Genomic DNA, 14,332 nt, shown 5'->3' with positions numbered 1-14,332 from the left:
AGGTCTAAATATACCAACTAAAAGACAGAGACAGTCAGAGTAGATCAAAAAAAACAAGACCCAACTATGTTTTCTATAAGAAACTCACTTTTAATATAAAGACACATATAGACGAAAAGTAAAGAGAGAAAGATACACCACTAACATTAATCAAAATATCTGCAGAAGACACATCTGATAAAGGACTCTGATCCAAAATACACAAAGAACTCAACAACAAGAAAACAAACAATACAATATTTTAAATGGGCCAAAGATGTGAACATACATCTCATCAATGAAGATACACAGGTGAAGGAAGGCAATGAGAAGATGTTCGACATCACGTACCATGAGGGAATCGCGAATGAAAACAACGGTACCATTACACACGCATTAGAACGGCCAGATTCCAACACACGGATAACACCAAATGCTGGTGAGGATGTGGAGCAACAGGAACTCTCACTCGCTGCTGGAAGGAATGCAAAATGCTGCAGCCACTTTGGACGACACTTTGGCAGCTCCTTTCAACATTAAACATATGCTTACTGTGTGACCCGGCAAAAATGCTCCCTGGTATTTACCCAAATAAACGGAAAACTTACATCCACACAAAAACCTGCACATGGATGTTTATCCATAATTGTCCCAAACCTGGAAGTAACCAAGATGTCCTTCAGGGGATGAATGGATAAATAAACTGTGGTGCCTCCAAATAATGGAATATTTGTGCTAAAAAGTACTAGAAGTACTAAAAAGAAATGAGCTATCAAGCCATGAAAAGACATGGAGAAAACATAAACACATTACTAAGTATAAGAAGCCAAACTGAACAAGCTTCATACTGTACGATTCCAACTGCATGACATCCTGGAAAAAGCAAAACTACAGAGACAGTAAAAGGATCAGTGGTCACGAGGAGTTCAAGAGGAGGGAGGGACAGAAGAGGACAGAAAGTTTTTAGCGCTGTGAAACAATTTTGTATGATACTACAGTGCTGGATACATGGCATCACACATTTGTCAAGAACCAGACAATGCACAACACTAAGAGTGAACCTTACACTGTGGACTCTGAGTGACAGTGGCATGTCAGTGTAGGTTCCTCAGTTGTAATAAACATACCACTGTGGTGCAGGACAGCAACAGCGGGGGAGCTTGTGCACACGTGGGGCCTGTACTCTCCATTCACCTTTGCTATGAACCTAAAACTGTTCTAAAAAATAAAGTTTATTAAATTTTTAAAATGCTATGTTCATTTTACTGTGTGAATTTCACCTCAATTTAAAAGGGGGGGTTATATGGAATTGAGTTAATAAAACAGCAAACACATGATGTATATATTCTAGTGTTCTAAACACTTTCAAAATCTGTTTAATCCTAGCAACCTGGTAAGACAGGTACTATTATCTCCTTTTTACAAATGAAGAAACTGAGGCACAGAGAGATTAAGGCGCCTGCTGGGGCACACACAGCAAGTGAAAAGCAGAGCCGGGTTCACATCCTGGTCATCTGGCTGCAGAGTCCACGTTCTTCACCACCCACCACGCTCCCAGAGTGCCAGCATTTGCTCTGTGGGGATCAGAGGCAGGACTGAGATCAAGGACTTTCTGACAGTGAAGGCTGCCCTCCGAAATGGAAGGAGTTCCTGATTAAAGGACTTTCAGGAGGGACTGGTCGCCTGATGTCAGGACCCATGATAGAGAAGAGACCACCGAAAGCTGCACCAGATCATTTCTAAAGCTCTTGTCAACTCCAAAACTGATTGGAGCACAGTGTGCAAATTTCTGAGACACCAATAAAAAAGTGCTACAAAATTTAAAGGGATGTAACTTTGTTAACATAATGGAGCCTTTCTTCAGAATTTTTAAAATTCTACTCCAACTTCATCATCTTTCCCGACTCAACACGCACATGAAAGGTTCATAACAAGCCACCCAAATGTATGCTTTCTGAACACTATTTATTACAGAAAGAAATGGGGTTAAAGATACTCGACTGTTCTCCACTGTTTCCTACTTTCCACATTCTGAGCTGTGAAAACATCATCCTGACAACACAACTCCACTTGTTTCCTCTACAGGAAAATGGGCTGACTGAACAAAATGATTTCTAAAATCCCTTCCTTTCTAGAATTCTAGCCACATTAATTCACATGGTTTTTTTAGATAGACTAGGAGACTTTTTTAAAATTTAGTGGTTTAAAGGTACTTAACATTCTAATGCAATGATATACAAGTAACAAGAGATTATTTAAGTGGGAAGACAAAGTGCCAGATTTTAAAAGTAAAGGAGTTTATTATAAAAGGGGAGAAAGGATTAGATGACCTCTAAAGGGGAAACCAGACTTATGAAATGTAACGTAGCTGAGAACAAGCTCACTGGTAATCAAGGGAAACACCAAAACAAACACTCTCCACCAAGACAAACGTACACATCCATGCACAACTGTACTCCAGATTCTGAGAAAATCCCTGAAGATTTTTTTTCAGGAAAATAAAACAAACAGACTTCTTTCATCGTGGTAGTTATAAAAAACATTTTTACAATTAAATCAGCCATGTAAAAGTCTCAAAAGGGCCATCTTGTCAGGAAAAACAAAGATAGTAACCTTTTTTTTAAGCATTGAACTTTTTTTAAGCATTGAAAAAAAGACAATTTTCCCCAGATCTCATTCTACAGAAATTACTAACAATATGCATAAGTGTACACACCACCAAAGAAAAGGCCCAGCGGGGAGGGTAGAGCTCAGTGGTGGAGTGTGTGCTTAGCATGCACAAGGTCCTGGGTTCAATCCCCAATACCTCCATTCAAATAAATAAATAAAAATCTAATTACCTCCCCCTAAATTAAAAATAATAACAATACATTAATTTTTAAAAAAAGAAAAAGCCTAAATAAATCTGAGTTTAACATCTACTTATACATCTACTTAACACCTGCTTATACTTTTCACCTATTTTTGTCTTTCTTCTTATTAAGACTGTGTCCTGTCATGAAATTAAAAAGAAAACCAAAGCAATAGCCCACAAGCACACAAGATGCTGATTCCACACATGGAGGTACTGACTGCCCACCTACGAGGGCCCCTTACTGTAGCAGAATGTGCTGGACAGACACAGCAGGGAAATCCAGGTCTGTAGTGAGGGTCCCCCCATCTGTATACGCAAGAATGAAAAAAATTTCTAAAAATTCACTCAAGAAAGCAAGTGACAATGTAAGCAAGAGACATGATTATAGGAATAAGTACATTAACCCTAATTTCTGTTTTGTTTTTTTTTTTAAGAAAATCACTTGCAAACTTTGCTTTGCTACTTCAACTGTTATTTAGAAGCAAGTGACTGGTGACATTTCCCCCACTGTATTTTGACATCGATATCAACCACTGCCCTAAAGCAGCAGTTACCAGAATGTGGTCTGAAGACTCTCGGAAGGTCCCCAAGATCCTTTCAGGGGGTCTCAAGGCTTCCCTTTTCCAGCTATGTGTCTGTGTGAGGCCAAATTTTCTTCATCTACTTCAACCAAATAACAGATTGCAACTGGTTAGATGCAGAATCCCAGTGCCTTCTCTTAAGCCCACATGAAAGAGATTAGCAAAAAGTAAAGCAATGCCAGTCTTCCAACTAAACCGGCTTTTGTTCTGGAATATGTAGTTATTTTTCATTAAAAAGATGTCACTACCATCAAATGGGTTATTATTGCTATTTTAAATAAATTAATAAATATTTTAACAGGTTCTCAGTTTAATTACCAATAGAGCAAATATTGATAGATAAAACCCACATTAAGTGCAAATTCTTTGACATCCTCAATAATTTTGGAGAGCACAGGGGTTCTGAGCTAGAGTCTGGAAATCCCTAAGGACTAGTAAAATAGATCCTGTTACATCTCTCTAGTAGACTATTACACCTACCACACCTGGGACAAATGTTCAATGAATGACACTGAGAAAGTTATGAAACACCTGGTATAAAATGAACTCATTTTCCTTAAAATTTTGCCTATGTAGATAAATTTTTACAAGGGAAAAAAAAATCTAGAAATACACAAGTGTTAAGACTCATGATCTCATAAATGCAGTATTTTAGGTCACTTTAACTTTTTCTTTTTTGTAGTAAATCGTATTTTACATTTTCTACAGTGGGGGTGTGGATGGGGAATCTGGAGCAGCAATATAAAGTACATTCTGTGGAACAGTGGTGCCACAACATGCTCCCAGACAAGTCCATGGCCAAGTTAGTTGATGATACCTCGGCAATTCTTCAACACACATGACTACACTAAAGGTTCCGAGTAGTCCTACAGTCGTGAAAACTGTTTAACAGCATTTCCCAAACTTAGGTGACTAACAGACCCTTTTTTTACCAAATAACATCCATCCACATGACATCCTTTGAAAAACACTGCCTTAGAGACCAACTTATCCTATATAATCAGTGTGAAGAGGAAGCCTTCATGCTGATCCTTTACTGTTACCATTAGAATTCACTATGTCACCATTATTTAAAAAGGATGTAAAAAACAAGTTTCTTCCATAGAGCACAGGGAACTATATTCAGCATGTTGCAGTAACCTATAAAGAATATGGAAACAAACATATGTACGTACACGTATGACAAAACATTATGCTGTACACATGAAATTACCAATTGTAAATTGACTATACTTCAATTAAAAATAAAAAAAGAAAGGATGACTTCCAGGAAATGACACTTACAAATCCAATCAAGAATTTGAGAGGTGCAGGGGAGGGTATAGCTCAAATGGTACAGCGCATGCTCAGCATGCACAAGGTCCTGGGTTCAACCCCAGTACCACCTCTAAAACATAAATACATAAATAAATAAATAATCTACTCCTCTCAAAAAAAAAATTTTGAGGGGTTATGTAAAATACATTTTTTTTACATCTGATTTAGCAAAATAATTCTACAAAGGAGTAAACTGAATTCATATAGATTCAGGGACTTGGAAAAGTCAAAGCAAGGTTTTAAATAGGAATTCTTAGGTAAAATTTTCTTTGATGAAAAACATTCAGTCCATCAGACCATGAGTCATTCCTTTAAATGAGGCACATCAGTAAGTAGTCTCTTGAAGGGATGACCTGCACAGACAAGCAGTTCTTGGCGTGGTCAACACGTAACCTGCAGAGGGCCCGCCACACACATCCACCTTCCCTCAACGCCCCCCCACCCCCACCGCCTCTCCCACACCTTGGCCTCTTCCTCCACTGCAGACTCTTGGAGCAACTGGGCACCAGGGGATTTGTCTCCTCTCTTCTGCTGCCTTTTTTCCTTTTCAAGATCACAACAAACTACCCCCGGTTCCTGTCACAGGTTAGGTCACTCAGATCATCGGGCTCCTCCTTCTCGGCCTTTCTCTTGCTTCAGGCTCCTCAAGGAATGGCTGATCATGGCTGACGCTCCTCACAAAATCTTTTAAGCAACTTCGAGACCTGCTTACCACAAAACTTCACCTAGCACCTCATCGCTGGTTTAGATAATTATTAGTATTATAACGGTGTGTGTGCCGTGTTTTACTGCAAAATTGGCCTGATTTTCATTCATTATGGGTCAAACAGGTTAGTGATGATCACTTCTGGAGTATAAGCAGTTTGTAACCATGTTTCCAGGGGAAAAATAAAACTTGAGTCCTGATCTCAATTCCTAACAGAGCGATACGAATGGCCTTCTCAGGTCCTCTGGGAATCAGAAATGGGTCCCAGGAGACAATACATCATGACGAAGCTGGGTTAAGGCAGCTGAAGAACAGGCATTGGCAGACGGCGCGGAGCTGAGGGAGTCAAGGAGCCTCGGCTGCAGTGAGTTCCCTGACCCAGGGAATCAGCACGGAGAAATAAAATGTGCCTGAGTGTCTCAGGAGAAAAGAGCTCAATCTGATTGGAACCAGACATGGACTAACTTTTTGTTAGCCACTGTTGGGGATTTCTCTGGTGTCCAGGGTCCATCACTGCCTGTGGCACCAGCTTGCCTCAGTTTACTTGTCTCTACTTGGGTTTCCAAAAGATAAGAAGGTATAGTCAGGACTGCTCTGTTCCAAGGCAAGGCTTTTGCTCCAAATTCCTATCTGCTCTCCTGCACTCCTGAGCTGAGTTTTGAGATAAAACAGAAATTCTGAGAAACCTTTTTAGCCTTCTCCCTTCAGGTCTAAACAACCAAAGCCTGCCGTAAGTGGCCCATGTTTGCGTTCTCATTGCCCCGGCTTCCCTCTGTCCATCAGAACTGAAAACCATGTAAGCATACACTATGTTAATAGAAAAGGAAAAAAACGCAAAGAAGACATACTTGCCGTACGCATTGCTTTTTTAAAGTACTGGTAAACGTATCAAACCTTTCAATATTCAGAAAGAATAATTCTAGAGGAAAGTGGGGTTAATAAACATTATCAACTGAATAAGAAAATATGTACTAATTACTGGCATTTATGGCCTTTCTAAAACTTCATCAAATACTAACGCTACAGTTATTAATTGAAGTCGCCATTACGGGGAAAGAGAGGTTATGTTATTAAACGATCACATTGGTACATCTTCCTCCAGTTAGAAAATGTTTTAAAATGTCAGATTTCACATTCAAAAAGCATTTAATTCATTTTCTATTCTAGGCTTTGAATGTCTGTAAGATACCTATTAGCTGCTTCTCTTAATTAAGCAGAACGCTTTGTACACTCGGGCATGCACTTTTTAAAACTCTTGCCAAATGAAATGCTTTATTCAGGAATCATGGGCAGTTATTAATGGATATTTACAAACAACTCAGAAGTAAGACCAGAAACACTGCCAATTCGGGGCTTTATAATTCAGGCTGCAGGATTATCAAGGGACACTACCACTTACACAGCACTAGCAGAAATACCAAGAGAAACACAAATACGTGAATGGCTGCTGCCTACCTTTCAGTCCTTCCACTGGTCTTAAAAATTGTGGCCCAGAGTGAATACGGCCTGGGGAGAAAATTAAATTCAAGCCAGTGGGTGCATCTTGCTGCTTACTAGCTACTCTGATATGTGTTTGAAACGCACAGCAAAAAACAGATTAGGGATCATCCAAGAATTTTAATTACTTCTGTTATCCTTGTTACTAGTTCCATGAGTAACAGGAAACGCATGAATTAGTCAAGGTTTTTTAAAGGTGAAGATAATCTCCTTGGCGCAAAGGCTTTACTCCCTCAAGTCAAAAGTGACCCTAGTCCTCAATTAGACTCCACCACTTGCTCTCACTGCTTACTGTAAACCCTGTACAGTTTGTCCTTCAGCAGGTGCTGGGGGGGGGGCATAGAAGAGCTGTAGCCTCCACCCTGAGGCCACTAAAGAACAAAAGTCTTCCAGGGAGGGGACGGGATCGAGGGTGGTGTGCTGAGGAGGGCTGTGCCGCTGGTTCATGGGGAGGGTGCCCAGAGGACCGAGGGCTCTGGCTAAAATCTCAGGGTCAGGCCCACATTCTGTTCACACTCCAGCCACGTGAAGTCTGTCAATACTCAGGACCAGTTTCTTGGGTGTGCAGGGCTCCATGCTTGGTTTAATGCTCCGATGCCATCTTGAAATTCCTAATAATTTTTGAACAAAGGAGCCCCACACTTTGATTATGCAGCTGGTCCCATCAATATTCATCATTAACTATGTCTGAAATATGCAAAATTCAGTGTGACTGGGTTCTGCATTTCAGATGGAATAAAATTTGCTCTTTAAAAACCACTTTAATAGACAACCTCATAAAAGGAATTTATGACATTCAAATTTTTTTCCCTTGGTGGTCTTTAAAATGAAAGTATTGTATCAAGAAAATATTTTTAAGATTTAGGAAGAGCTCAGAATAAATATGTCTTCATTATACTTAAATAAAGATGACATCCATTTTTACCGTATTAAAATTCACTTTCAATCTAAAGACATATTTCTAAGCATTTTATACTATGATTGAAGACAGGGTAAACAATGAATAGTTAATTAAAAAATAAATCAAAGGACCAGACAAAATAATTTGCTTTAACAAAGTCCTTTTTAGCCAATTAGCTAGCAAAAATGTAATGAATGAAGAAATGTCAGTTTAAGAATCCTAGTGTTTCTTACAGTCTCTTTCATAAGATTAAGCACTAAATATTTACTCTGTGATGGGGGGATGTCCCCAATCACTGGGTCTGCAGCATTGTACTAGCTGACTCCTCAGATCACGGGCAGAAATCAGGGCCTCGGGGATAGACACTGGGTCACAGATGCTCTCAGCCTTTCTTAAAGTGAGAGGCGGCAAAAAACAAAGAGCTGCAGGGCTGGATGCCTGCAAAGATTTGAAGAATGGATAACATTAAGTCCTAAGGAAAGCTGACTGAAATCCCAAACAATGTTTTGAAGAAAACAATGTTTTTGAAGAAACGTTTTGCTTTTTGTGAGCTAACAAATGCCCAGCTGAATGATCAATTGTCAGGGACGTGTAAGGAAACGCCTGTTTCATAGGAAGTGCAGAAGACAGAACTTTCCAAGTTCCTTTCAACTCAAAGTCTAAGATCCTGGGTAGAAATGATAAGGGAGAGTGGGGAAGGAAGGAGTTGGTTGGATGAAATGCCAATTTGTCCCTAGGGTAGGAAAAAAATCAGCAACTTAAAACTGTCATAAGAAAATTCTTAAAACAATTGTGAGATACGTATCTGATTAGAAAAATGTTCCTGGAGTGATTATGGAAGTCAAGAGTGAATGCAGACTGGAAAACAGTTCGGCCCATTCCTCAAAATGTTGAACACAGATTTGTTAAGACCCAGCAACTGCACTCCAGTCACATACCCAGAACTGAAAATACATGTCCACACAAAAACTTGCACATTAACGTTCACAGCAGCATTATTCATAGCAGCCACGAAGTGGAGAACAACCCAAATGCCCATCAACCGATGAACGGATAAACAAAATGTGGTCTAGCCACACAGTATGGAATATTGTCTCAGTCTGTCTGGGCTCTATAACAAAACACCACAGACTGGGTGGCTTACCAACAACAGAAATTTATTTCTCACAGTCCTGGAGGCTGGGAAATCCAAGGGGAAAGTACCAGCAGATTCAGTGTCCGATGAGTGCCTGCCTCCTGGTTCACAGACAGCCATCTATCTTCTCACTGTGTCTGCTGGTGGCTGAAGTGGCAAGGGCGCTCTCTGGAGTATTTTATAAGGGCACTAATCCCATTCATGAGGGCCCCACCCTCAATCACCTAATCACTTCCCAAAAGCCCCCACCTAAAAATCCTATCACACTGGGGATTAGGTTTCAACTTACAAATTTTGGAGGGTCACAAACATTCAGTCTATAGCAAATATTATTCAGCCATAAGAAGGAATAAAAGCACTGACACCCACAACATGGGTAAACTCTGAAAAAACATCATGCTAAGTGAAAGAAGCTAGTCACAAAGGCCATATACTATATATATAAAATGTCCAGAATAGGTTAAGTCCATAGAGATAAAGTATATTAGTGGTCACCGGGGGATAGGGAAAAGGGGGGAATCGGGAGTGATTGCTAAGGATATGGGATTTGGGGGGGAGGTGATGAAATGCGCTAAAATTAGATATTGATAGTGGTTGCACAACTTTGTGAATATACTAAAATCGCTGGATTGTATACTTTAAAAGGGTGAATTTTATGGTGAGTTATATTTCAATAAACCTGTTTTAAACATTAAAAAACAATGGATGTAGGAAAAGAAAGTCTTCTTTGGCCCTAAAACAGTAAGTTCAAAAAAATACTGATCAAGGTAGACTTGAAAAGTAGCAGACTTTATAGAAGTTCTTGTCACAAGAGACTCAGAGTGGTCCAAAACATATTCATGCCTGACCAAAGGTGAAGTAGAAAAACACAATTCTCCCCCTAGTCTGCTAAGACATACCTCCTTACTGGGGTTCTGGAATGGAAGGAAGTTAACTTTCAGATGTGTTTTTATAGGTTTTTAAGATGTTATAAATTGAATTACTTTGAAGTAACTGAATCTTTTGCCTAGAATTTTAAAACTAAAAAGCCTTAGCAACAGATCTTGTGGAAATTTTTAATCTAATAATAATATCATCCTACAGCTAAATGAGAAAATGAACAAAAACATATCTAAAACATAAGGGAGAAAGGACCTATCAAATCAGGAACACGGAATGCTGTGCCCCAACCCCTAGGTGCTCCTGGGTACCTTGCATCAGCATCACATGCGGGGCTGGGGGACTGTCATAGTTTGAAGGTTCCTAACTCTGGGCTTTGCATAGCCTCTACCAGTGTCAAAATGTCATTTCTGAGGCTTTCTTTTTTTAACAGTGGAAGAACATGACACTATATAAATTATTTCCACCAACCTTGAATCTATACTCCTGAAGCTCTACTAAAATCTGTATTTTATCACAAACCAGTATCTTGAATTTCACTTATAAAAGATGTATTTCTTAAGGACCTCTGCTCTTACCAAATCATGACCACAGAAAAAGCAACATATATTTTTTAAAGCATAATGATCTAAAACCTTAATTACTCAGAATGCATGAGAAATATGACTCTGGATGATCTTCAGGATAACCAAATCCACTTTGTTTCAACTCTTATAAATGAAAATTCTACCAAAATATTGTTTTCCTGCGTTCGAAAGCAATAATAAAAAATAATTCAAGCCTTTTTTTTTTTTCATGTCTTAAAAATCTAACACCCCTCAGGTTCCTCATTTTAAACATTAAGAATTGGTTTAATAAGCTTAACCAAGTCCTAAAACTAGTGTCATGGACTGACAGCATTTTCTTATTTCAATACAAAAATGTTACCGTTATTTCATAAAAATTTCATTTATTTGTTATACTCATCATACCTAAAACTGAATTGCTTTTTTTGGCTCCAAAATCAAATAACGTATGATATGAATGACTAAATCTTCCTTTTGAAAAAGAATTTCTGGGAAACTGCTTGGTTTTAATGCTTTTTTCTCTAAAAATAGTCTGCAGCCAAAACCTGGATTCCAGTTAACTGACGGTTCCAGTTAATCGAGTTACAGCTCTTAAATTGGAACATATTCAGAATTATTAATATTTTATTATTTCCGTAGCAATTATAGGTCTCTTATGTGAAATAAGTAATATTTACTTTCAGCAATAAAAATGTTAAATTAAGTATCATATTGAAGTCTATAGTAAAATGACATTTTCCTCAATGTTGCTTCTGAAAAACAAGGTAACAAAAGCATTTTCAAAAAAAAAAAAAAAGCTGAGAATTACAGTATTTTTGAAAAATGAACTCAAAGCGTTAGCCACAGAGCTACAGCCTTCAAAGGCTGATACAGACGTTCATGATCTCATATCCTCAACACTGCAATCAACAGAATGAATCCTTGAAAAATTATACACTAGTGAGCTCTTATATCCGTGTTGTAGAATTTAAGTTGCTTTATACTCTATGTCTGTAATGCTTTTTCAGTATATAACATTTATCTGTCAGGTCAAAATTAGGATGTAAAAACTCTATGCTGCCTAAACTGGAATATAGTTAATACATTCATTCATACAATACTGAGTGCCTACTGTGTACAGGTGACCGGATACATATGTGAACAAAACAGATCAAATACCCTTCCATTTTGGGGTATATTCTAGTGAGGGGAGACAGGCAATAAACAGAATCAGTAAATAGCAGAGCGTGTTAGAATGGGGTAAGCGCTACGGAGAAAAGAAAAAGCGAAGCAGCGGAGGGCTCTGGGGTTCACAGAGACCTTACTGAGAAGTCTGTGTGCAAACAGGAAAATAACAGTGAATATCACTTATTTGGCATTGGAATGCATTGTAGGAGTGCATTTATTTTTATTTAATATTCATATAAGCTTTCTACTTTCCCTATTAAATTTTCTATTTTCTGATCATTGACAGACTGGAGAGACGCAAAGCAGCCTAGGGCATGCCAAGGAGATTTCTCCTAATAGTTTGGTTTACTTGTTTGTTTGTTTTTTAAAACTATGGCTACAATTAAAGTGAAATCCAGGGTTCTCCATAAAATAACTAATTCAAATTTAAGTGGAATTTATATCACAAAACCTAAGATTCTCTCCAGCAGTTTACACGTTATCTTTACCCCATTATTATTAGAGGTAGCTAGAGTATGAACAGCAGTTCATAATGTCACACTGTCTTACAGGATTAAAAATTCAGATATTAGTTGAAAAGATCATCTTTTAAATGAGCCCACAGAAAGTATCTCCACAAAATGCCTATTTACATACAAAATTTACATGTAACACCTCAAAGTGAAATCGTTTTATTAACATTTCATGTAACATTCACAAGACATTTTCTAACTTGCAAGCTGGAAAAAAAATGCAACAGAATAACTGATGTTTAAAATGTGTTTTTATTTTGAAGACCAAGAATTCGAATGCACCAAGAAAAGCTTAGAGAAAGTTAGCAAATTACAAATGACTCAAGTCCTCGGCATGACTTTCAGTTAAGATTTCTGTTAGTCCACCATAATGAAGATGCTTGATAGCTGAACTCTCTGCTGTTTAAGTACCCCAATAATGCTAATAGGCTAATTAACTAGCCCATTTGTTAATTCAGTGATGAAAAGCAAATGGAGGTGAATGGACAAACCTAAGAAAATACGGATTATTTAACAAGAAATATTATCACTAACTAAACTAAATATACTGGAACTGTTGCCAAAATGCCCAATCCAAGCACATATTTTTAAACTGTGTGGGTTTTCCCCAAGAGAAGCAAACTTTGACCTTTTTTCTTGGATATATTAGACTTACTCCAGCCCACATCCAGAAAGAACATGCCAAACTTAGCTTGATTAACTTTTAAAAATCAAACTGACAGCAATCAGATATTTAGTGACTAATATCTGAATCTGACAGAGTCAAAAGAATGTTAGAAATGAAATAAATGAAAGAAGTATTCAAAGTCTATCATCTTCGATGTGAAGAAACGAACACAGAACAAAAGAAGCATTTGCTTCTCCTGCCCTTTAACTTGTGAACACCATACTTCTCTTGATATGTCATGCCCAGAAGGAGAAAATGACAATTTTTTAAAAGCTTGCCAAACTGAAATATGACCATTTCGTCTGGCCTTCCATCAGCCCTCTCCACCAAAAATATTTTTTTTCTGATTAAAAAAAAACCCAGAATAATAGATCCAAGTATTCTATAGACTACACCTAGATTACTTTGCTCTAAGGCCGAGGAAAATGTTTACGATTCCAAGATCCACTCGGAAGCATATATCTGCAATGCGTAAGCTTTTCGTTGGCAAGATCAGTCAATATCAGAAAGCGTGTAACGTTTACAAGGTTAAGTGACTGAAGGTTAAAACAACAACAACGAAACAACTGATTCACTAACAAATTTTTGCCAAGTAACCATAAAATAATTTAGGCTCTAAGGAACCAAAGACGGGTTTCTCGTTTTGGCATGATCTAAATTACCGTCAGAAAAACTGCACCAAGGCGTCGAGGGTAAAGGAGAGGAAGATTTCCAACACAGGGTGAGACCGTGGTCGTAAACCTCATCATAATTTCACCCTTGGGTGAAAAGGTGGGAGGGGAGCCAGAAGTTTCAGCCTCGCCTCGTTTTAAAACAGACGTTCAAAAGACCCTGGAAGGAGGCGGAAAAGGGCGAAGATGCCGCGTCCGCGGTGCAGCAGCAGCAGATAATCGAGATCTGGGAAAGGCATGCGGAGGAGTGGGCTCTTATGTAAGCACACACCAAAAATTGTGCGTGCACCCCCAGCCTTATGCGCATCTAAGCACCCAACACACGTACACGGCATCTCAGCCGGGGGCTGCATCCCTAGCCCGCGGGCGCTAAGGAAGGCGGACCGATCTTTCCGCCCGTCTGCACAGCTCCCCAAACCCGCGCAGCCACCACCGGGAGCTGGTGCAATGGGGGCGGCCAGAGACCTGGTGCCGCGCCCGGGACGGAGCCTGGCTTCCCCTTCGGCGCCTGCAGCGCGCGTCCACGGCCTCCTGCGCCCCGGCCCGGAGTCGCGCGCCCGGCCCCGAACCCCGCGTCCCGACCCGGCTCCCGGCGCTCGGTCCCCGCGCCCCAACCCGACCCCCCAAGCCCCGACCCGGTCCCGCCGCTTACCTCGCGCGGCCCAGACCCCGCCGCCGCACAGCAGCCCGGCCAACAGCAGCCAGGCGGCCGGGGCCAGCGCGGGCGCAGGGCGGCGCGGCATCGCTCCGGCTCCCGGCGCCGCGGCCGGCCCGAGGCGGGAGCTGCAGGGACGCGCGCGGGGCGCGGAGCGAGGCTCTCGCGGCCCGGGGCCGGCTGTCTGGCGCCGCGGCGAGCACCGGGGTCCGAGGAGGAGCCGCCGCCGTGACGCTGGGCCGCGC

General features: G+C 40.1%; 1 protein-coding gene across 4 annotated transcripts in view; it reads right to left on the bottom strand.

Annotated features, from left to right (window-relative positions):
- The window catches only part of CLSTN1 (calsyntenin 1), a 66,673-nt gene extending 52,346 nt beyond the window's left edge, over positions 1 to 14,327 (bottom strand). For all 4 annotated transcript variants that reach the window (XM_074377474.1, XM_074377476.1, XM_074377475.1 and 1 more), the window contains exon 1: positions 14,085 to 14,327. In XM_074377474.1, the coding sequence (XP_074233575.1) occupies positions 14,085 to 14,175 (91 nt within the window). In that variant the 5' untranslated portion in view covers positions 14,176 to 14,327. The remainder of the gene's footprint in view (positions 1 to 14,084) is intronic.
- Positions 14,328 to 14,332: the final 5 nt, after the last annotated feature.

Source organism: Camelus bactrianus, chromosome 13 (assembly GCF_048773025.1).
Source record: "Camelus bactrianus isolate YW-2024 breed Bactrian camel chromosome 13, ASM4877302v1, whole genome shotgun sequence".
Classification (NCBI taxonomy): domain Eukaryota; kingdom Metazoa; phylum Chordata; class Mammalia; order Artiodactyla; family Camelidae; genus Camelus; species Camelus bactrianus.
This window is presented reverse-complemented; position numbering and strand designations above follow the sequence as displayed.